The following is a 24,289-nucleotide window of genomic DNA, read 5'->3' as shown; positions in this document are numbered from 1 at the left end:
TTCTCTCTCTCTCTCTCTCTCTCTCTCTCTCTCTGCCCTCCTCCCCCACTTGTGCACTCTCTGGGGAAAAAAAAAAGGTATATGAGTTAAGGTACAAAGCTAAGCTACAGTCACAAAAGACTCAACAATACAATGGCTTAAAGAATAAAGTTTATTTCCCTTTCATGTTCTGAGTGAGTGTACTCAGCTGGTTACCCATCTTTTGTGAAGTCCCTCCAGGACTGCAGTTTCCAACATGTTCCACAATCCTCTAGGACACTGTTATCACTTGCAGAGTTTGAAAGGAGTCGTTTGGGGTTCCTACTGGGCGGAAGGAAAGAGGCCGGCTGGGAAGCAAGTTGAATGTCTTTGGGCCTACCCTGGAAATGGCACACGCCACCTGAGCACACGTCCCACAGACAGGAACCCGGGTCACACCTGCCCGCAAGGAGACTGAGCCATGCAGCCCGATCCCGCTCCCCAGGACACACTGGTGTTGCGTACACATAATCTCTGCCGAAAAAGCCTCTGGAGAAAATGCCCATGATCGGGAAGTGGAGGTGACTGCCAGTCAGGATGATGGTTACCTCTGAGCAGGAGAGAGTTTTAATTGAGAAGGAAATGTTGAGGTTTTGAAGATGCAATTACAAGGATGTCCTCGTCATATTAATTCGTTAAACTGTAGTTTAAGTTTTTGCGTATTTTGTTTCTCACAGCAAAGGGTTTTTAAATAATGATCAATCTTGCAGCAAGAAGATATATGTAATCCAACCCTTACTGCATGTGTATCGCGAGATCCCTCAGTGTAGCACATCAGAAATGCAGACCTTGAAGTGACGTGTAATGGTAATGCTGTTCGGTGTTACTTGTTTGTAGTAACAAATATTTGTAGTTATTCTCACTGATTTATGAGTTCAATTTTTATATTTATTTGGTATGAAATGGGTTTTAGAAATGAGACACCGAATACAGTATTTTACTTGTAAGAGGTAAAGGTCTGATGCAGTAACAACTCAGCATGTGACAAGGGTCCAGGAATTAACTAGGTCTTAGGTCCAGCATCATTCATCAATAACCCACCACCAACCAATTTAATCCAATCCATACGAAATAAGAAACTGGTGAGACTCTGTGGCAGACAAACTCCAGGGTGGTCCCAAGACCCCTCCTTCCTAGTACTCACACCCTTGAGTGTGGGTGGGACTTACTGGCTCACTTCTAACCCACACAGTACAGCAACGGTGACAAGATGTTCCCAATTACTCTGCAGACGACTATGACGACACTCTTGTTAGGGAAAAAGCAAGCTGCTATCACGTAAAGCTAGGCCTAAGGAGAACCACGTGAAAAGGAACTGAAGGTGTCTTAGAGCCAACAGCCAACCGAAGCCCTCAGTCCAAAAGCCTACAAGGAACTGAATCTGCCAACAACCATGTGAACTGGAAGCAAATGCTTCCCCATTCGGGCCTCAGATGAGACCGCAGCCCCGGCTCACACCTCTGCACTGTAGCCCAGCAGAGGATGAAGCTAAATTGTGCCCCAGCTCCTGACCCACAGACACTGGGAGATAACAAATGTGGGTTGTTTTAAGTTGCTAAGTTGGCAGCAAGGGTGTTATGTAGCAACAGACAATACAGAATCCATATGAGAATTCCACTATTTTTCCAAATCCAGTAACATTTGACAGAAAAATACCTTTATCTTTTCCTACTACTTCTCAATAAATGTATGAAAACTAGAATTTTATAGGTATAAGAACATGACAAGAGTTCACAAGATCGACTGATGGCCATAAATCTTTCTCAACAGACTCACACTGAAGCTACCAGAGACATTTTACTATTTCTATCATTTTTTTTATTCCTATCAGTTTTTAAAGGGAAGTACATTTCTACCTGTCAAGTACACACTGCTTTTTTATTTTAGAAACTATACAGGATAAAGAAGAAAGCTCTTTGATATTTAAGTATTTATCTTCCTTACTATATGCCCCCCCACCACTCCCCAAAACACTATCAAAATTGCTAGGTAGGTAGTCCATACCCAAAAATTCTTACCAGTTCATTTATTAATGACTTCTACTCTAACAAGGCTCATGAGCAACAGAGGCCTGAATATGAACAAATCTAAATGTTAAGTGCTACCTATATCTTCGAGAAACTGCACATATATAGCTTTTGCACAATTTTTCAATACTCAATTATTTCATCACAATTACTCAATTATATCTCATTCACATATAACTTACTCTGTGAAAAGAAACAATTGGCCGACTTAAATATTAAAAAACAAGACAACTTTGCTGGTAAAAAAAATAACTGGTGCTCCAAATATTTGTCATACTTGTGAGCGTATGTCACTGCTGTTATATATGATGCCATAAATGCATATACACGTATCTGTCGATCTTTGGCACCTAGGAATTTATTCATTTCTCTGGCAGCATAATACACACACTGTCAAAAACACCTCTCTTGTCTGCCACACATAGTAAGCAAATACTATGTCAATGTACGTTCAATGACCCAAGAGCTAAGGCTGAAGCCAGGGGCACCGTGAAACAGCCCATCTCTTCTGAGGTCACTTACACAGCCAGTGCAGACTCTCAGGAAATGTTTGGCATAAATGCCTGGAACAAGGAAGAGAGTGCTACGTTTTAAAGCGTTAAGGGCTGGAGCGCCTGGTGGCTCAGTCAGTTAAGCGTCTGACTTGATCTCAGGTCATGATCTCATGGTTCGTGAGTCTGAGCCCTGCATCAGTCTCTGTGCTGACAGCTCAGAGCCTGAAGCCTGCTTTGGATTCTGTGTCTGCGCCTCCCCTGCTCGTGCTCTGTCTCTCTCTCAAAAATAAATATTGAAAAAAAAATTTAAAGTGTTAAGGGTTAAGAGAATGTGAAGTCTAGCGAGCAGCAGGTCAGTTATCACTGAATGAGAGGAAACCAAGGGGAGCAGGACTCCACTTGTTGGTACCAAAGCTTCTCTACACAATATAAAGTTCCTTAGAATAATTCTGCTGGCTCATTTTCAAACCTTAGTTAAGGTAACTAAAGATAGATTCATAAAAATTACTCACTCTTTTCACCCCTCTCCAATGCTTAGACTCCACTAAGTCACCTGAGTACACAGCAGACATAATCTTCTGAGCAACACCGGAAAGCGGTATCTTACAGGGATCAAAGCCTACAAATGCCTCATAATTTTCCATTTTCATAAATCCTAAACGTAAGATAAACATAATATCCATATATTAATTTTACTTCAAAATAAGAAGTTATTTGAAAAATGTTACATACAGAGACATTCATAAAAATCACTCTCTGTAATGACCACATAAAACAGGAATCAATTATCTCCATAGTTACCGATACAATAGAATAGCAAGAAGGAGGCAAAATGGTTAGAGACTCAACTGGAATATTATGGTAAACAGGTAACAAAGCATACAATTTCTAGTTAACCAATTTTGAAGCAAGCAATCTATTCATATACTTCCTGAGGTTTGAAACAAATGGCTGTTATAATCTTCAACTGTACAAATCTAATAACATAAACATTTTTAATGGACTTGGGTAATTATGAGAGACACACAACCTGACATCATTCCATGCACACCTCTCAGCTGTACTCGCCCCTGGGCTGAGTGGGCGAAGGTGTGGAAGGGACAGTGCAAATCATCAAGTAGCTGGTCATACATCTAACACACATGGCACTAATCTAAACAGAATGTGCTGTTCCACGAGCCAGGAAACTAGGTGACATTTTCGCACATTACTGGAGAAAAGAAAAATTTTAAGTAAATTCTCTATTCCACTGTAGAATAGAGAAAGAAAAAAAAGGAATAAAAGTCACCCATGAGGAGCTAAGAGAAAAATCTTAGACAAGATTGTTACAAATTTTCAAGCATATTTAGATCTACTTAATAAATATACATTTTTAAATAATGTACAAATATAATAATTGGCAAAATAATTTTGTTCAACAGATTATAAAAATTATGAGGGCTTATCTGTCACCTAAGCATACCCATTTTCGGATGGTTACAAAAGTGTAGTTTTTAGACTAGCATTCCATATTAAAAAGTAATATATTCTGGAGCAGGAATATTCTTGAATAAGGAATATTCCTTGAATATCTAGATCTTCCTTTTCCTCTGCAGAGCTTACATAGTATGTAACAGGCCACTTATAAATCAAGCACTCAAGAAACACTTGATGTCATGACTGATAAATAAGCTATTTCAAATTATTTTATCCCACTCAAAATAATTTCTAATGGTCCAAATAATACACTTGTATCCCAACTGATACAATCTAACATTTAAGTATTCTCCCTCCAGAGAAACAGGTAAAATAGATTATACATCCTTTGAGCAACCACTTCTATGGCATTTTCAAATTTCATTTAAAAATCATTCACAATGTGTCATACTGAAATCAAAGCACTAAGATGTCTTACAGAAATTCTAAGTCCCCAGGACCCAGATGCTAAAATGAACAATGGCCAATGGACACCCAACATTCTTTGTGGAACAAATAGGAACATTCAGAGTCTCAAAGTCTACGGCAGGGAATTACGGGGGGATACAGTTTGAGTATTTTACTTTATAGAATTTTACTTTATAGTCAAATACGAGGGTACTTGGCTATTCCATATTAGGGTGTTTAACACCTTAGGGTTTAACAATGCTGATTCAAAGTTCTACAAAGGTTTAAAATATTTCACAGTAGAAATTTTCTATTTCTAAAAAAAAAAAAAAAAAAAAAAGTAAAAGCGACTGAACTAATTCTATTAAGAAATATTTGCATTACATAATAATGCTTTTTCCCTGTAAGTAAAAAGTTATCAGAACTGGGTCCCACCAAGCAAATGTTCAAGTCATAGAAAGCACTAGTACTTTGAATAAATATACTATATGAGGGAAAAAACCAAACTGATACAATACTTGAATTAATTAAATGAAATGTTCCATTGACCTCAAATTTAAAATTTTAGCAGTGTTTACTAGCTATGTTTTCCCCCTAATATAGAAAACATTAAAACATAGCATATGTAGTAAAGATTCCGTTTTTAATAATCTTCAATCTTCCAGACCAACAACTTTAATCTTTGATTGGTTTTCTAAGTTCTCCACAATATCTTTCAGATAATCTTCATCTTTTAAAAAATATACATATAATTCTCTTTCCATTCGATGCAGTTTATTAGATGCCAAAATTTTTCTTTTTGTCTTCACATCAGCAAGAACATCAGTAAGAAGATGATTCAACTTATTCAGCTGGGATTCAACTTGATGAAACTGCTCTGTTAACTCCTAAATGAAAAATAAAAATGCTTTTAATACAAAAGCTCTATTCGTAATAGCAATTATAAAAACTTAAAATGTAATTTACATGGGAAGAATCTGATATAGTTATTCACACGATTTTAATGATAAACCTCAATTAAAAATCCATAGTAGGTTTAATACAAATTCTATGTTAGACTCAATTGCAACAACTTTGGACAGATAACTAAGAGATTCAGAACAAACTGTTACTCCCTGAAGAGTACTTGACATGTAAACTGTTATGCATATTCATACACTCAAGAAATATTACTAAATGCCTACTACATGCCAAGCACTGTTTTAGAGACCACAGGTATAAGAATGAACACCACCTCTTTCATGAAGTTAACAATCCACTTAACTGATCAAACCTTTTTTAGCCTAATCTCAGTCTACGCTAAAGAAAAGAGGTACTGAGAAAGCCTTGAAATGAAGCAATTACCAATAAAAAAGAATCATCTCAACAAAAATCTCCATTTTTCTCTTTTCACATTGTTAAAGACAGAATTACATGTAACGTTCAACAATCCAGATTTACCATGTAGTTCTCCTGCTCAAGAACCTAGACATGCCAGACCCTTCACATTTAATACACTGAAATGCCTCACCTCCTAAAATTAAAAACTATTTATTAACAAGTTTCCATGGCTTTCTAATCAAGTATTCTACCTCTAGAAATTTCCAGCCAGTATCCCCAAAGAGAAAATCCACAGCTCTGTCTCAATCTTCTGCACCTTCTCAACATGGTCCATGAGCATGGTAATCACCTGGGGTGCCTGTGACAAATACAGATTCCTACACCTCACTCCACACTGCATTACTCAAACTCTAACAGGCTCCCCGGTGATTCTTATAAACAAGTTCAAGAATGACTGCTTAACACATGTCATAAATGCCAGTTCCAGAGAGCAGTACTTTTTCAATTACATTTTAACAAAATCAAGTAATATCTACATTACACGGTCTCCCTTTGAGGAAAAACTTGGTAAACTTGAATGAGAAACTATAATCTCACCTTTAATTTCAATATGAAAGATCTTAACAATTACTAAAATAATATTCCTACAACACTGAAAAATATCCACCTTGATTAACAACAAAAATGCAAGTTAAAATTTGTATGCATGGCATTTTTAGATTTCACTGGGTTAAGGAAAAACATTAAATGACAGTAAGATTATAGTGAAGTGAAATCATCATACTTTAGTGATTCTAGAATGAAACCTTTCACATTTTAAGATATCTGACATCCATATCATTTTAAAATTCAGAGCATCTTGTGATTACTACTAACCACTCATAAGAAACACTCTATCACCAACATTCAGAAAAAAAAGTTTTTTACTGTGATGAGAACACTTAACATGAGATCTCCCCTCTTCACAGATTTTTAAGAGTATACTGCAGTATTGTTAACTCAGGCACAATGTTGCACAGCATTATCTCCAAAACTTATATATCTTACTTAACTGAAACTTTTTATCTGCTGATTAATAATTCATTTCCCCCTCTCCAATCCCTGGTAACCACCATTCTACTCCCTGCCTCTATGAGTTTGACAATTTTAGATATCTTTGTGAGTGGAATCATACATTACTTGTCCTTGTGACTGGTTTATTTCACTTAGCATAATTTCCTCCAAGTTCATCCATGTTGTTACATATTACGGGATTTCTATTTATTTATTTTTCAAAAAAAATTTTTAATGTTTTTGAGAGAGACAGAGACAGAATGCGAGTGGGTTAGGGCCAGAGGGAGAGGGAGACACAGAATCCAAAGCAGGCTCCAGGCTCTGAGCTGTCAGCACAGAGCCCGACGTGGGGCTCGAACCCACAAGCTGTGAAATCATGACCTGAGCCGAAGTCAGACACTCGACGTCAGGCGCCCCATGGGATTTCTTTTTATTAAGGCTAAATAATACCTTGTACGTACATACCACATTCTCTTTATCCATTCCTCCACAGACAGACATTTAAGTTGTTTCCATACCTGGCTATTATGAATAGTGCTACAGTGAATGTGTAAGTGCTTCTTCAAGATCCCGATTTCAATTCTGTTTAAATACTCAGAAGTGGAATTACTGGATCATATGGATCATTAAGTTTTTGAGGAACCTCCATAGTGTTTTCCATAGCAGCTGCACCAGTTTGCACTCCTAGCAACAGTGTACAAGGGTTCCAATTTCTCAGCATTCGCCAACACTTTTTGATACCAGTCATTCTAACAGGTATAAGGTAATCGTTCATTGTGGGTTTTGTTTTTTTTTTTAATGTTTATTTATTTTTGAGAGAGAGAGAGAGAGAGCGAGCGCACACACGAACAGGGAGAGGCAGAGAGGGAGGGAGACACAGAATCCAAAGCAGGCTCCAGGCTCTGAGCTGTCAACACAGAGCCTGATATGGGGTGGGGCTCGAACCCATGAACCTAGGAACATCATGAGATCATGACCTGAGCCGAAGTTGGACGCTTAACCGACTGAGCCACCCAGGCACTCCCGTTCGTTGTGGTTTTGATTTGCATTTCCCTGATGATGAGTGACACTGAGCACTATCCATATACCTGTTGGCCCTTTGTACATCTTCTTCAGAGAAATCTCTATTCAAGTCTTCAGCCCATTTTTTTAATTGGGTTATTAATTTTTTTGCTATCACCAACATTCTTAATGTATAGTGTAGAAAAATAAAGACAACAACTTTGAGCCAAAAAATAACATAGAAAGGGCACTTAGTCGGTTAAGCGTCTGACTTTGGCTAAGGTCATGATTTCACAGTTCATGAGTTTAAGCCCCGTATCAGTCTCTACACGGACAGTGGGAAGCCTGCTTGGGATTCTTTGTCTTCCTCTCTCTGCCCCTCCCTGCTCTCTCTCTAATAAATAAATTGAAAAAACAAAAATAACATAGAAGAACTGCACGTCAAGTGTAAAGCTTTGAAATATCCTAAACATTTTAATTGGCTTATTTTTTCCTTCTAACATGTATATTCAAGAGTGGTATGACATTAAAAAGAAAAAAGTGATATGAGAAAAATCCATGTCTACCTGCACCTAGAAGATATCTTCTAGAAAGTATTCAATAAAAATTCAAAATAAAAAAGTATTGTGTCAGTTAACAGAAAGTTTTTCTTTTTTAGCAATTCATAAAATGATGGTGTACCTTATGATCAATGGTGTCTAGCAGACATTTAAATAGTGCTGGTGGCATGAAAAACAGGTGCGACTCCTCAGAAAAGCAATATGGCAGCATCAAAGGTCCCCCCCCCGCAAAAAAATGTATATACCCAAGAAAGCCAATAATCCTATTTCCAAGAATTCATCCAAATGAAAAGTATCCAACAACAAAAAACTATATACACAAGATATACATGATGTCATTCAAGAGCAAACAAAATTAAAAAAATGAAGACTATCAAAAAAATATTCAACAACAGTGGATTGATTGCAGAAATTACTGTAACATTAAAAATTAAGAAAATTATTCAGAGTGAAAATGTTTATTTCATAATGCTAAGTAAAAAGGAATAAAAAGATGTGTAAAGAAAGGTGAAAAGTATATATTTTGAAAATACTAACCAAAACAAAGATGGCATAGAAAAATTAGTATCAGACCAAAAAAAAAAAAAAAAATATTAAGTCAGGAAGCACAGTAAGAATAGAGAAAGTAATTATGTAAATACTAAATGGTTCAATTCACTACAATTCAAATCCACCATGATAATAATTCATCACAATTTTAAACTTGGCAATACAGTTGACCCTTGAATATTGCAGGGGGGTTTAGGGCACTGACTCCCCGTACAGTCAAAAATTCGCATATAAATCTGGATTCCCCCAAAACTTAACTACTGAGAGCCTACTGTTGACATACAGTTGATTAACATATATTTTGTACATTATGTGTATTATATACTATAATCTTACAATACAGTAAGCTAGGAAAAAAGTCATTAAGAAAATCATGAAAAAATACATTTACAGTACTACACTATATTTATTTATTGAAGAAAATTTGAATATAAGTGGACCCATGCAGTTCAAACCCATGTTGGTCAAGGGTCAAATGTAACTTATAAAATAGACTCAAATATAAAGAAAACACTGCTAGAACTACAACAAATTTTCAAATCTACCATCATTGGAGGTTTTTACTAAATTAATACAACTAAAAGACGAAATCAGTAATAATCACAGTTCTCACTTCACACATATTAGGATGACTATTATATACATTTTTAAAAATTTTTTTTGTTTATTTGAGGGAGGACACAGTATGAGCAGTGGAGGGGGGGAGACAGAGAGAGAGAGAGAGAGAGAGAGAAGAGAGAGGAAAGAGAGGAGAGAGAGAGAACCCCAGGCAGGCTCCACACTGTCAGCACAGAGCCCAACGTGGGGCTCAAACTCATGCAACCATGAGATTATGACCTGAACCAAGATCAAGAGCCAGACGCTCAACCGACTGAGTCACCCAGGCACCCCTATATATTTTTTAAAAAAGGAAAATAAGTGTAGGTGAGGATGTGGAGAAACTGGAACCCTGTGCACTGCTGGTGAGAATATAAAATGGTACAGTTACTAAATCAACAAGGAAACAATGGCTTTGAATGACACACTGGACCGGATGGACTTAACAGATATATTCAGAACATTTCATCCTAAAGCAGCAGAATACACACTCTTCTCCAGTGCACATGGAATGTTCTCCAGAACAGATCACATACTGGGACACAAATCATCACTCAACAAGTACAAAAAGATCGAGATCATACTGTGCATATTTTCAAACCACAAAGCTATGAAACTCGAAATGAACCACAAGAAAAAATGTGGAAAGATAATAAATACTTGGAGACTAAAGACCATCCTACTAAAGAATGAATGGGATAACCAAGAAATTAAAGAGGAAATTAAAAAGTACATGGAAGCCAATAAAAATGATAACACCACAGCCCAAAACCTCTGGGATGAAGCAAAGGTGGTCATAAGAAGAAAGTATATAGCAATCCAGGCCTTCCTAAAGAAGGAAGAAAGATCTCAGATACACAACCTAACCTTACACCTTAATGAGCTGGAAAACGAACAGCAAATAAAACCCAAAACCAGCAGAAGACAAGAAATAATAAAGATTAGAGCAGAAATCAAGGCTATCGAAACCAAAAAAACAGTAGAACAGATCAATGAAACTAGAAGCTGGCTCTTTGAAAGAATTAACAAAATTGATAAAGCCCTAGCCAGTTTGATCAAAAAGAAAAAGGAAAGGACCCAAATAAATAAAATCAAGAATGAAAGAGAAGAGATCACAACGAACACAACAGAAATACAAACAATAATAAGAGAATATTATGAGCAATTATACACCAATAAAATGGGCAATCTGGAAGAAATGGACAAATTCCTAGAAACATATAAACTACCAAAACTGAAACAGGAAAAAATAGAAAACTTGAACAGTAAAGAAATCAAATTAGTAATCAAAAATCTCCCAAAAAACAAGAGTCCAGGGCCAGATGGCTTTCCAGAAGAATTCTACCAAACATTTAAAGAAGAGTTAACACCTATTGTCTTGAAGCTCTTCCAAAAACCAGAAATGGAAGGAAAACTTCCAAACTCTTTCTATGAAGCTGGCATTACCTTGATTCCAAAACCAGACAAAGACCCCACTAAAAAGGAGAACTATAGACCAATTTCCCTGATGAACATGGATGCAAAAATCCTCAACAAAATATTAGCCAGCCAGATCCAACAATACATTAAAAAAATTATTCACCACGACCAAGTGGGATTTATACCTGGGATGCAGGGCTGGTTCAATATTTGCAAAACAATCAATGTGATACATCACATCAATAAAAGAAAGGACAAGAACCACATGATCTTCTCAATAGATGCAGAGAAAGCACTTGACAAAATACAGCATCCTTTCTTGATAAAAACCCTCAAGAAAGTAGAGATAGAAGGATCATACCTTGAGATCATAAAAGCCATATATGAAAGACCCAATGCTAACATCATCCTCAGTGGGGAAAAACTGAGAGCTTTCCCCCTAAGGTCAGGAACAAGACAGGGATGTCTACTCTCGCCACTGTTATTCAACATAGTATTTGAAGTCTTAGCCTCAGCAATCAAACAACACAAAGAAATAAAAGGCATCCAAATAGGCCAGGAGGAGGTCAAACTTTCACTCTTCACAGATGACATGATACTCTATATGGAAAACCCAAAAGGCTCCACCAAAAAATTGCTAGAACTGATCTGTGAATTCAGCAAAGTCGCAGGGTATAAAATCAATGCACAGAAATCAGTTGCATTCCTATACACCAATAATGAAGCAACAGAAAGAGAAATCAAGGAATTGACCCCATCTACAATTAATTGCACCAAAAACCATAAAATACCTAGGAATAAATCTAACCAAAGAGGTGAAAAAAATCTATACACTGGAAAACTATAGAAAGCTTATGAAAGAAATTGGAGACACAAAAAAATGGAAAAATATTTCATGCTCTTGGATAGGAAGAACAAAATTGCTAAAATGACAATACTACCCAAAGCAATCTACATATTCAATGTAATACCTATCAAAATAACACCAGCATTCTTCACAAAGCTAAAACAAACAATCCTAAAATTTGTACGGAACCAGAAAAGACTCTGAATAGTCAAAGCAATCTTGAAGATGAAAACCAAAGCTGGAGGCATCACAATCCTGGACTTCAAGCTGTATTACAAAGCTGTAATCATCAAGACAGTATGGTACTGACACAAAAACAGACAGATTAATGGAACAGAATAGAGAACCCAGAAATGGACCCACAAACGTATGGCCAACTAATCCTTGACAAAGCAGGAAAGAACATCCAATAGGATAAAGACAGTCTCTTCAGTAAATGGTGTTAGGAAAACCGGACAGCGACATGCAGAATAATGGACTTGGACCACTTTCTTACACCATACACAAAAATAAACTCAAAATGGATGAAAGACCTAAATGTAAGACAAGAAGCCATCAAAATCCTCAAGGAGAAAGCAGGCAAAAACCTCTTTGACCTCGGCCGCAGCAATTTCTTACTCAACACGTCTCACATCTCCAAAGAAGGGAAACAAAAGCAAAAATGAACTGCTCAGACCTCATCAAGATAAAAAGCTTCTGCACACGGGGCGCCTGGGTGGCTCAGTCGGTTAAGCGGCTGACTTCGGCTCAGGTCATGATCTCGCGGTCCGTGAGTTCGAGCCCCGCATCGGGCTCTGTGCTGACAGCTCAGAGCCTGGAGCCTGTTTCAGATTCTGTGTCTCCCTCTCTCTGAACCTCCCCTGTTCATGCTCTGTCTCTCCCTGTCTCAAAAATAAATAAAACGTTAAAAAAAATTTAAAAAAAAAAAAGCTTCTGCACAGCGAAGGAAGCAATCAGCAAAACTAAAAAGCAACCAACAGAATGTGAGAAGATATTTGCAAACGACGTACCAGATAAAAGGTTAGTATCCAAAATCTATAAACAACTTATGAAACACAACACCCAAAAAACAAATAACCCAGTGAAGAAATGGGCCAAAGACATGAACAGACACTTATCCAAAGAAGACATCCAGATGGCCAACAGACACAGGAAAAGATGCTCAACATCACCCATCACCAGGGAAATACAAATCAAAGCCACAATGAGATACCACCTCACACCTATCAGAATGGCTAACATTAACAACTCAGGCACCAACAGATGTTGGCAAGGATGCAGAGAAAGAGGATCTCTTTTGCACTGCCGGTGGGAATGCAAACTGGTGCAGCTACTCTGGAAAACAGTATGGAGGTTCCTCAAAAAATTAAAAATAGAACTACCCTACGACCCAGCAATTGCACAACTAGGTATTTATCCAAGGGATATAGGTATGCTGTTTCAAAGGGACACATGCACTCCAATGTTTATAGCAGTGCTATTGACAATAGGCAAAGTATGGAAAGATCCCAAATGTCCGTCGATGGATGAATGGATAAAGAAGATGTGGCATATATATACAATCGAGTATTACTCGGCAATCAAAAAGAATGAAATCTTGCCATTTGCAGCTACGTGGATGGAACTAGAAGGTATTATGCTAAGCGAAATTGGTCAGAGAAAGACAAACATCACATGACTTCACTCATATGAGGAATTTAAGATACAAAACAGATAAACATAAGGGAAGTAAAAATAATTTAAAAACAGGGAGGGGGACAAAACATAAGAGACTCTTAAATATAGAGAACAAAGGGTTGCTGGAGGGGCTGTGGGAGGGGGGGATGGGCTAAATGGGTAAGGGGCATTAAGGAATCTACTCCTGAAATCATCATTGCACTATATGCTAACTAACTTGGATGTAAATTAAAAAATAATAATAAATGATTTTAAAAAATGGTACAGTTACTATGCAAAAGTTAGGCAGTTCTTCACAAAGTTAAACACAAAATTGCTACATGATCCAGCAATCCAACTTCTAGGTATACACCCCAAAGAAACGAAAGCAGGGACTCAGATATCTGTACACAATGTTCACAGCAGCATGATTCACAACAGCCAAAGGGTGGAAGCAACCCACGTGACCATCAACAGATAAACGGAATGTACTATATACATTCAATGGAATATTACTCAGCCATGAAAAGTAGTAAAATTCTAACATATGCTACAATACGGATAAAACAGTAATAAATAAGTAAATAAATAATAAAATAAATAATGAATAAATTAAAATAAATTAAAAATAATAAATAAAACAGTAATCATACAAATTATTTCACATGAAATCATACATATGATTTCACTTACATCAGGTAACAGAGTAGGCAAATTCATGGAGACAGAAAGTGGAACAGAAGTTACCACAGGCTAAGGAAGAAGGGGCTAAAGTTATTGTTTAATGGGTACAGAGTTTCTATTTGAGATGATGAAAAAGTTCTGGAAATGTATAGTGGTCATGGTTGCACAATATGTGAATGCATTTTTGTACTTAATGTTGCTGAATTGTACACTTAAAAATGGTTAAAACTGTAAATTTTACATTTTGTATATTTCACAATAAAAAAATTATTTAAAAAAATAATCACAAGCATTCCTGTTCAAGGAAAGGTAGGTTATTCAAATCAATCCTCCCATAAAAAAAAAATGTAAAAGGCTAAATGAAATATTTTTAAAAGTCAAGCAAAACAAAAACTTCCTAAAAGCAATGAAGAGATAACAAGACGTTAAAAGGAACTAGAAGTCCATAAAACACCCCAGACTGGTAAGACAGCCCAGTGGCAGCTTTACCTAGGACAACCGCCAATCTTAGAAAATTAGAACCTATGATTCTTGAGACTCACAAGATGAGTGAGAGAAAAATTGAAGTCCAAGGTCCACAGAAAGTAGGAAGTCAAATGGGAGACCCTCTTCATGATAAGCCAAGGATCACAGGACACCAATAATCTTTTTTTTTTTTTTAATGTTTATTTTTGAGAGATGGAGAGAGACAGAGCACGAGCAGGGGAGGGGCAGAGACAGGGAGACACAGAATCCAAAGTAGGCTCCAAGCCCTGACCTGTCAGCACAGAGCCCGACACAGGGCTCAAACTCATGAACTATGAAATGTTGACCCGAGTCAAAGTGAGACACTTAACTGACTGAACTACACAGGTGCCCCAGGACACCAACAATCTTAAGATCAGAATGGTCCAGAAGTGGAAGAGCCCCCGGATAGAATTACAGCCCAGACAGAAATCACCTGGATCCTCCAAAGACTCTTAGACTTAACCCAGTTTAAGGTTCAGAACTGATCGTGCCCACAGTATCTAACAAAAGAAACATGAAGGCAAAAAGCACTTAAGGATCATTTATTTCATAATGATAAGAGGCTCCCTTCACCAGAAAGAGTGATTTTATTTTTATTGTATGCCTCAATATGGTGATGGGACAATTTGTTTATAGAGGGAAAAAAAACTAATAAAATTAGAACTCTACCTCATATCATACATAAAAATAAACTCCTGGTGGAGAACTAAAAGTGAGTACTATAAGGTAAAGCAAAAAGGACTATCATTATGATGTTAAGAGCAAACCTTAACAAGATACGAAAAACAAAATATAAAAAATGGCAAACCAAAGAGTAATAAAAATAAAATAAAAATACATAAAAATTAAAATGCTAAAAAAAGCAAAAAACAAAGTAAAAAAGACAAGCCACAAATAGGAAGTGAATACATATAACACATGTAACAGAAAAAGGATTGGCACTTGAAATACATAAACTCCTACAAGTGATTTAAAAAAAAAAAAAAAAAAAAAAAAAACCCGAAAGGGGCAGTGGGTGGCTCAGTCGGTTGAGCATCTGACTTCGGCTCAGGTCATGATCTCATGGTTTGTGAGTCTGAGCCCCTCTTCAGGCTCACTGCTACCAGCACGGAGCCCGCTTTGGATCTTCTGTCCCCCTCTCTCTCTGCCCTTCCTCTACTCATACTCTATTTCAAAAATAAACATTTAAAAAAAATGGACAAAGGAGATGAACACAGAATTCTCAGGAAAAGATGAATGGCCAGTAAATAACTGAAAGAGGCCTCAACCTCCTTAATAATTAGGGAAATGCAAATTATGACCTATATGGGATGCACCGATTAAGAGAATTTACAAATCAGATAGTGCTATGTGAGGAAAAGGATGTGGTTCAATATCATCTCTTTGAACTCATGTAATACGGTACAACCACTCTGGAAAACAATTTGACGTACCCTGAAACTGAACCCGTGATACAGCAACTCCACTGCTGAGTGTGCACATGTGTGTACACGCGCACAGCTGTGAGACATACGACCAGACTGTCCACAGCAGTATAACCTACAATAGCAAAAACTGGAAATAACTGAAATGTCTGTCAATGTAACACGTAACTGTGGAATTCATATAATGGAACACTGACTCATGAAAGAGAAAACTTTACATATGTCAACATGGAAGAATGTCAAAATCTTAATATTAATCAACCAGTTACTAAAGAGTATACATAACATAATTACACCCCATACGTAAATTTCAAAAACGTACAAAACTAAACAATATACTGTCTAGGAATATCTATGTGTAATAGAAGTACACAAAAAAGCAAGCAAACGATAAAATCAAGCGAAGTGGTTCTCCTTGATGAAGAAAGGGAAATGCTACTTGGAGAAGCATGCCATCACAGAGGACTTCAAATATAATAATTCTCTATTTGCTAATAAGACAGGTGAAATAATAACAGGAGTAGTTTTTTTTCTTTAAATACTTAGTATAAACATTACATATCCTTTTATGGCTAAAATATTTTGTAAGTTTTTAAAATTCTATGCACATCAATCAAAACCATCTGAAAAATATTATTTATGTGTGACTAAAGCTAGGATATAAAATAATAAATTTTATATTAGGGCAATAGAATTTGGGGTAATATTTTCCTCATGTTAACTTTTTCTTCAGTATCTTTTACAACAAACAATTTTTACAGCATCTTTAGTTACTATGGCATGTACCCACCTGGTCACTAAGCAAAAGCTGATTTCCTCCTTGATACAAAGTATCACAAAGCTCATCCACATCATTATTCAGTTTGGACAGAAAGAAAGAATGTTCTCGAGTAGATACTGCCAACTGATCTTGTACTAAAGAAACATCCTGTTTTAATTTCTCAGCCACCTCCTCCAGGTTTCCATGGGTTATAAACAACTCTTTTTTCTTATTCTCTCCTTCTAAAAGTTGATAAAGCCTAAAATGTAAAAATAAAGTTATAAGAAAAATTCTCAATCAGTCTTATATATCAGTATATAAAAATTCTCAATACAGTCTTCAAAATTATAATCCACTATATTGAGCATCTTTGGGGATAAGTAACAACTTAAAAATATTAACCTGGAAAAAAAATTAACCTATCTGCTGCTACATCAAGCAACCGAAAACATTCCAGCTAAAATACCATCTTACTACAGAAATACATATTGTAATTACTACATCTGATTCCCATTTTCTCATCTCCCAAGTTTTAAATATAAAATACTTTTTGACTTTTAACTGTCATTAGCCTACTTCAAACAAAGCATGTTTCAGAGATACCTCCCAAGAAAACATCTCTTCCACAGAATACAACTATGATGTAGTGGAAATAACAAGGAATTTGAAACAGAAGACCTAGGTCGGAGTTGTGGCTGTCTTTTCGGACCCAGGTCAAGTCAACCTCTGAGACTTAACTTTCACGTCACATACCTATTTTTATAGGATGGTGGTGGGTTTAAAAGCGGAAAATTAAAAATATAAAATGTAAAATAAAGTGAATAAAGAACTATAGAAATAGTAAACTTGCTACTCCAGTCTTCTACATGTTTAATTGTCGAATTAAATTCCTAATGGACCATGAGGCCATTTAACACTTCAAACATTAATAGCAGAAAAATCCTTTGGAACAGATGGAAAAATGTGAGGTAGCACTTTCTACACATTTCTGACAAAAAGGGTTTGCTCTTTTTCTTCAAATTAAAAAACACGGATTTTTAAAATTATTTTATTATTTTAGCAAGTTGCAACAGACTTCATAAAACTGGTTCAAGTCCAAGGCTGCCAATTTTTTTCTTGTGGGATGTGACTACACAATTTAAGGGGGGAAGCATTCTTAGCTCATGTCAATGCCACCCTCTGAAACTGCAATGGAGCAGCCCTTTCCATGCCCATCATCTCATTAATAAGAAAACAAAAGGATTAGATCACTTTCCCCTAGTCCTAGAGAAAAATCAGGAGTAGGATCCAGACTTTTGAGGCCTTTAACTACTTTAGCCCTCCAATTTTAGTATCCCTATATCATCAATTGCCTAGACATCCAAAAAAGGTTGGGAGCTAGCACTCCTTTTTGCCGATTCACCTGACTAGACACGGAAATGAAGTCAGTCTTCTCTCTCTACTGACACCTCCAAATGCAATCAATTCTCTACCTAGCAAAACCTACTACACCCCAAGCTGTACTCAAACTCCCTGTAGTTAAACTCTGCCCCAACCTCAAATAAGGCATCTAAACAATGGTGCTTAAAGGTGCATATGACCTTGTATACATTCACTCCTCCAGCCCACCCACCCCAGCTCTAACACAGCTGCTTCCAGATTGAACAAGAACGGAAAAGGGAGCAAAATATTCAAAAGGAAAAGAGTCACATACGAGAGAAATGAAGGAAGAGAACAGAGAGCCAGAACAGAAAGAAAAAATGTTTTAAACTTCCACAATCTTAGTTAAAACTCTCTATGGTATTTTACAACAAAAAGAATTACTGAAGAAATACAGAAGCATACCTATGAGTAGAATAGTCCTTGGTGTCAATGGTATTCCTTGGATTTATCTGCTGACATACTGACGGGTCTGTCAGCATTTCCAATCGCTGGCGGAGCATCGCGTTACTTTGACTAAGTTCTTGAACCAAATTTTCAAGTTGACGATGTATGTCCCAATGCTTTCTCAATTCAATTTCATATGATAACTGTAGAAGCTCAAATGATGCCTTTTGCTTTATCAACTGATTTAAAACTAACTCTTGTCTTGCTGTATAATAGTCTTGTTTAGCAATCTGTAGATCAAAATCTCCCTTTACAACTGGCATATTCAATAACTGGGCATTCTCTTTTACCACAGCAGGCAAGCTTTTATCTTTTATATAAGCTATTTGTTCTTCAAGTTTCAGAATCTCACTGTTCAAGCTAGAAATTTTAGCATCCAAATTATCTTTGCCAAGAGCCTACACAGAGAAAACAATTGCATTTAAACCAGTCAGTATGAAGTTGAAATCATTTTAAAATTCTTTTTACTTTCCCTTTTAGATTATCGGATTAACATGCTAATAAAACTAATTTCATACTAACAAAAGCCAAAATCACAGTTTAAAAAAGGAAAAGTGTGGACTAAGCCAAAGGTAAATCACTAAATTTTAATGCTATTAACTACCACATATGTACAGTAATGGCTACCAAAACAGAGAGCTTTTCATGTTTGTCTTACTTAAAAAAAATCATTAATTAGCACACTACTCACTGAAAGCAAATGTACGCTATTCGGGTTTTTCTTAAAACTAAAATAATCCCAGTAGCTATTCTTCTAGTCTGTCACCTGATTTTAACCCTTGCAAAGAGTGACAGAACTCCAGATGTTATTCCGAAGTTTATGGCAGTTACAGAAAGTAACTTGGTACTGGTATTGTTTCAGTCCTGTTTTCACTCAATTATCTAGTGGTTACATTACCCAGAAAGCAAGCTTTCCAAGAGTACAGATATGTGCACTACACCTGTACATTCTCAACAAAAAGTCAGGGTTTCAGTCCACTGAACTGCATCCCTGACTTCATTAGCACCAAACAAGGAGCAGACAAGGCAGAACACCCATACAGAAAAATAAAAAGGAATTTCAGTGTTCTCTGAATCTGAACCCACACAAATTTCAAATTCAGAAAAAGTACTTTTGTTTAAAATTAGTTAATGTGATTGCATTATAATCTGTTCCTGCCTTTTACTAATATGAAGATCTATTTGTATGAAATGCTGACACATTGGGACACCTGGGTGGCTTAGTCGGTTAAGCCTCTGACTTCGACTCAGGTCATGATCTCATGATTTGGGAGTTGAAGCCCCATGTTGGGCTATCTGCTGTCAGCACAGAGCCTGCTTCCGATCCTCTGTACCCCTCTCTCTGCCCCTCCCCTGGTCACATTTTCTCTCTCAAAAATAAATAAACGTTAAAAAAAAAAAAAAAAAGAAACAATGACACATCAAACTAAGCACTGAACAAAAAATAAGAAAATGTATTTATTTTATCTCCCTTTCTAAAATACTAACATACCCTCCATTACTAACAATTACAATATGATGCTAGTCTCATTTCTCATGTTTACCTTGCTAGTGAGGCTATGAAGATTCTCCTCTGCCCACTGTATACTTGACTTCATGCTCAAATTACTTGCTTTCAAGTGAATTAACTCATGTTGAGCACAAATGTATGCTAGCTGCAGCCTAACCATCTCCAGCCGTCTCTCCTCAAGGATTTCTTGACTATCACAAATGGATGGTGCTTGTATATCTAAAAGTTGAAAATTTTCTTCATTTGAACTTTCAACTACTTCATGTATACCTTGAAAGAACTGTTTTTTGGTATACAAAGTTAATGCTGCTGTGCTTTGCTCTTCTTGGCTTAGATATTTTTCTAAGGAAAACTGAGATAAAAACACCAGTGGATTTGCCCCTTGATCCAAATTAGAATGTCGGAAAAACATCATCAGTTTAGCAACGCCATCAGTAAGAGCTTGAAGTTCATTATTTATCTTAGTGTTCATCGCATTTAGAATTCCTTGACTCTGCTTCAGCCTTTTAGTGGCTTCTTCTTCTTTAGCACTTAACCTCAGAGATTTGTGGCTTGTTACCGAAGCCATCAACTGGCATTTATTACGTCGCTGAATTTTTAGGTTCTTCAATTTCTGCAGAGTTTGAACTTCGACTTCCAATTTCTCTAGCTCTTGGTCATCCAGGGTAGAGGTTTTCAAATGAGAAGTTTTACAGGTTTTAAGAACTTCATCCAGTGCTGCTCCTTCTAGGATGGGCTTGCCTGATTTTTGAAGAATGCTAAAAGCTTCCAATTCTTCTTTGGACAATACATTCTGTTCATTCACATTCCCACAAAACCACTTCAAAAATGCTTCATCTTCAACAGTCTCAAACAACCAGTCAAAATCTTCCCCATTAAGACTATCAGCTTTGGGATAATCAATTTTTTTTAATGTTTCCACAAACTCTTTTCCACAACTCATGGTTTAACTGCACAACTTTTTTGTAACTGATATGGGTTTATGGTGTGGATATTTAGAAGATAAAGCCAAATACAAACAAACTAAATTTATGTTAAGTTCAGAAGAAGGACAAAATTTTTTTAGAATCTGACTTCTCCTGGGAGGGAAAAACAAACATTAGACCACAAATAAGACAACTAATAAGACAACTCTATTTGTTAAAGAACAATATAGGTAAATACCACAGATATCTGGGAGGGAAGCATCTAACCTGAGGTAGTTGTAGCTGAAATGTTTGACAGAGATAAAGAGAAAATAAACTAGGGTATTACTTAGAACACCGAAAACATAATGAAAACCTAATTATCAAGAAAATCTTATTTTTTCCAAAGATACATCATATCGCATGAGTTCAGTTTTGAATTCAAAATAAATATATCTAAACAAGTCCAAGCCAGCCTGTGGCTAAGCAGCCTCTTTTCCTGCTTTTTCTAAGCAAATAGATATAAATACGATAACGTCCTTGAGGAAGAGTCAACAAAATATTTACCTCGACGACTGAATCAGCACCCGCCATTCACACAAGAATCAATGCCCAGTCACGATGAACCTAGTGCAGAGAAAATCAGGTTTAAGATTGAAGAACCACCCTCAAACTGACCTTAAAAGTGCTCATCAAAAGAAAAACAAATGGGGGCGCCTGGGTGGCTCAGTCGGTTAAGCGTCGGACTTCAGCTCAGGTCACGATCTCGCGGTCCCCGAGTTCGAGCCCCATGTGGGGCTCTGTGCCGACAGCTCGGAGCCTGGAGCCTGCTTCCGATTCTGTGTCTCCCTCTCTCTCTGTCCCTCCCCCGTTCATGCTCTGTCTCTCTCTGTCTCAAAAATAAACGTTAAAAAATTTTAGAAAAAAAAAAGAAAAACAAATGTAACTTTTAGGGTGGCGGGTGGTAAAAGGACTTACTGCGGCAACCATTTCGCAGTGTACAGAAATGTGGTCATCATGGTGCACACCTAAAACTAATGCAACATATCCCAATTAGGCTTAAAAAAAACAACACCTACAGCAAAAACCCCACCAAAACCCCAAAACCAAGTGCCCTCAAATTTCAGATCAGAAGCACCAAAGAACTAGGCGGACACGAAGTAAAAATGCTTTCGGCATTTGCTACTTTGCCACAAACGCGCCACCGAACCACCCCGCTGACTTCACCAAAAGAATTTCTCCGGGACGGAGACGAGCCGCACGGATGAATGATCTGCGTAACACGTGCGAAAAAGCCTCCGCTTTGGTTTTCTGTGTAATTCAGTCACGACACGGATGCACGTCAATAAAATACACAACCACAAAAGCCACCGAATTGGCGTGAAAGGCAAACCGCACAAACCCCAGACCCGCGCGGCCGGCTGGTGGCGTTCCGGAGCGACCTCCCACGTCCCAACAGTCTTGCACCTGCCAGGGACCACGCTCCCGCCTGAGCCCCGCCCCCCTCCCGCCTGAGGCCACGCCCCCCCGCCCTCGGCCCCCCCCGCCCTCGCTCTCCCGCCAGAGCCCCGCCCCGGAGCCCCGCCCCCACCCGGAGGCCCCCTCACTCTCCCCGGCGCCGCACTCTCCACCCACGCCCGCTTCCCGCTTCCACTCACGCTCCCCGCCCTCGCCCCTCAGCCCTTGCCCTCGCCCCCGCGCCCTGCGGACCGCGACTGCGTCGCGCTGACAGCTACTTGCGCGCCTGAAGAGAATTCCCAGGGGTGCCTGTAAAGAAGAGGCAGCTGTGGGATCGGCGCCGCTCCCACAGCCCCACGCCCCGCGACGCCCGGAACAGTGAGGCCGGGGCCATTCACCTCTGGAAGCTCCGCTCGCGCCCCTCAGAAGCCCGCCGCCGCGCTCCGCGCCCGCACTGCCTCACGGGAGCTCTGCCACGGCGCGCGCGCACACCCGGCAGAAGCCGGACCGGGGGGCGTGACCGTCTGCGCAGGCGTGGTGTCGGAAGAGGCGGGCCTGGCTGGGAGGGGCTTTGCGGCAGAACCTAGCGGAGTGCCGGCCCGCCCTCACGGCCAGGCGTCCACCGGTAGGGAGCGAGCTGATTGGCTCTCCGCCTCGGGGGCGGGGCCGGGGAGGCGTGTGGATGGAGTAGAGGAGGGTCTTGGGTGCGGGCCGGCCTGGTCTCGCTGCGCCCGGCTTTCTACGGCGGTGCGTTTTCACCGCAGCGGACTCCATGGCTGAGGCCACCTTTCGGGTCTATTTTGCCGGACCCCAGCGCCCCATCGTCTATAGAGGCGTTTTCCCGGAAAGCCTGGTTGCGGTCCGGAGCTCGCCGGCGCGGGGCCCGGTCCGCCAGGCCGGGTTCCGGGGCGCGCGCCGCCTGCAGAAGTCGGGGGAGTGGAGGAGCAGCGTCTGGCGAATCTTTAGGCTCCGCTGTCCTTACTCGCTTTACGGGCTTTCGCGTTGAACGTTGTTTTGCGAAGCACGCATCCCCCAAGCCCTCACCTGACCACTAAGCAGAAGCAGACTTCCTCCACGATCCCGTTTTCAAAACAGATCTTTTAAAAGGTTGAAAATATCTGAACATGGAGTGGATATGTGTCAAAGACGTAGTTAAGTCTAGACGGAACACTTTCCAAGGAGGGTGCGAGACGCAGGACGTGGGTCGTCTCTGAGCCATAGAGCTGGCCGAACACCGCAGAGTCCGCGCACCCCTGCGGATGCTGGCGGACCTGCGGGGTTACTGTTGGTGCCTGGCAGCGTTCACGCGCCTCTCTCTTACTAGTCTTCCACAGATGAACGTCTAAAAGTAGTGACTACATAGTACTCCCTCCAGCCCCCGCATCAGGTGACCCGAAGGTGGTTGGTTAGAGATGTCCTAGGCTAGTGGGACAGTAGAAGGGCAGAAGTCTTTCTGGATAACTTTTAATATTTTTAAGGGGAGAAAAAAGAATGGTCTAAGACATATGAATTATTCTCGGGTTGAAGATCCTTTTTTTTTTTTTTCAAAAAAAAATTTAATGTTTATTTTTGAGAGACAGAGCATGAGCGGGGGAGGGGCAGAGTTGAAGCTACTTCTTATGAATCCTTCATTTGTTTTACTTTTTACTTTTCCTCTTCCAAAAGACAGCAAAGCCTAAAATGATCTCAAAAGCAGATATTACAGGGGAAGAAAGTTCACAGATTGGTACCCCGCCTGAAACAAGGTGAGGCTGGACTAGGGAGGAGACA

The 24,289-nt window shown here is 38.8% G+C and overlaps 1 protein-coding gene across 4 annotated transcripts; it reads right to left on the bottom strand.

The window, feature by feature from the left end:
* Window positions 1-137: 137 nt before the first annotated feature.
* On the bottom strand, window positions 138-23,046 carry HAUS3 (HAUS augmin like complex subunit 3). 4 transcript variants are annotated; one of them, XM_053901774.1, is made up of 6 exons: window positions 22,918-23,046; window positions 20,191-21,688; window positions 18,605-19,044; window positions 16,811-17,039; window positions 16,030-16,135; window positions 5,189-5,289 (listed from the first exon to the last, which is right to left on the bottom strand). In XM_053901774.1, exons 2-6 carry the CDS (start codon window positions 21,097-21,099, stop codon window positions 5,261-5,263), a joined length of 1,713 nt encoding a protein of 570 aa, XP_053757749.1. In that variant the 5' UTR covers window positions 21,100-21,688; window positions 22,918-23,046; the 3' UTR covers window positions 5,189-5,260. The 4 variants fall into 4 exon arrangements, with proteins under 4 accessions (XP_019309426.2, XP_019309430.1, XP_019309428.2 ...); XM_019453881.2 differs by lacking the exon at window positions 16,030-16,135 and having other exon boundaries at window positions 138-5,289; window positions 22,918-23,045; XM_019453885.2 differs by lacking the exon at window positions 16,030-16,135 and having other exon boundaries at window positions 138-5,289; window positions 21,629-21,688; window positions 22,918-23,044.
* Window positions 23,047-24,289: the final 1,243 nt, after the last annotated feature.

This window comes from Panthera pardus, unplaced genomic scaffold (assembly GCF_024362965.1).
Source record: "Panthera pardus isolate Hobbes unplaced genomic scaffold, ASM2436296v1 HiC_scaffold_13, whole genome shotgun sequence".
Taxonomy (NCBI): Eukaryota; Metazoa; Chordata; class Mammalia; order Carnivora; family Felidae; genus Panthera; species Panthera pardus.
The sequence above is the reverse complement of the archived record's forward strand: the minus strand, read 5'-3'. Positions and strand labels throughout refer to the sequence as shown.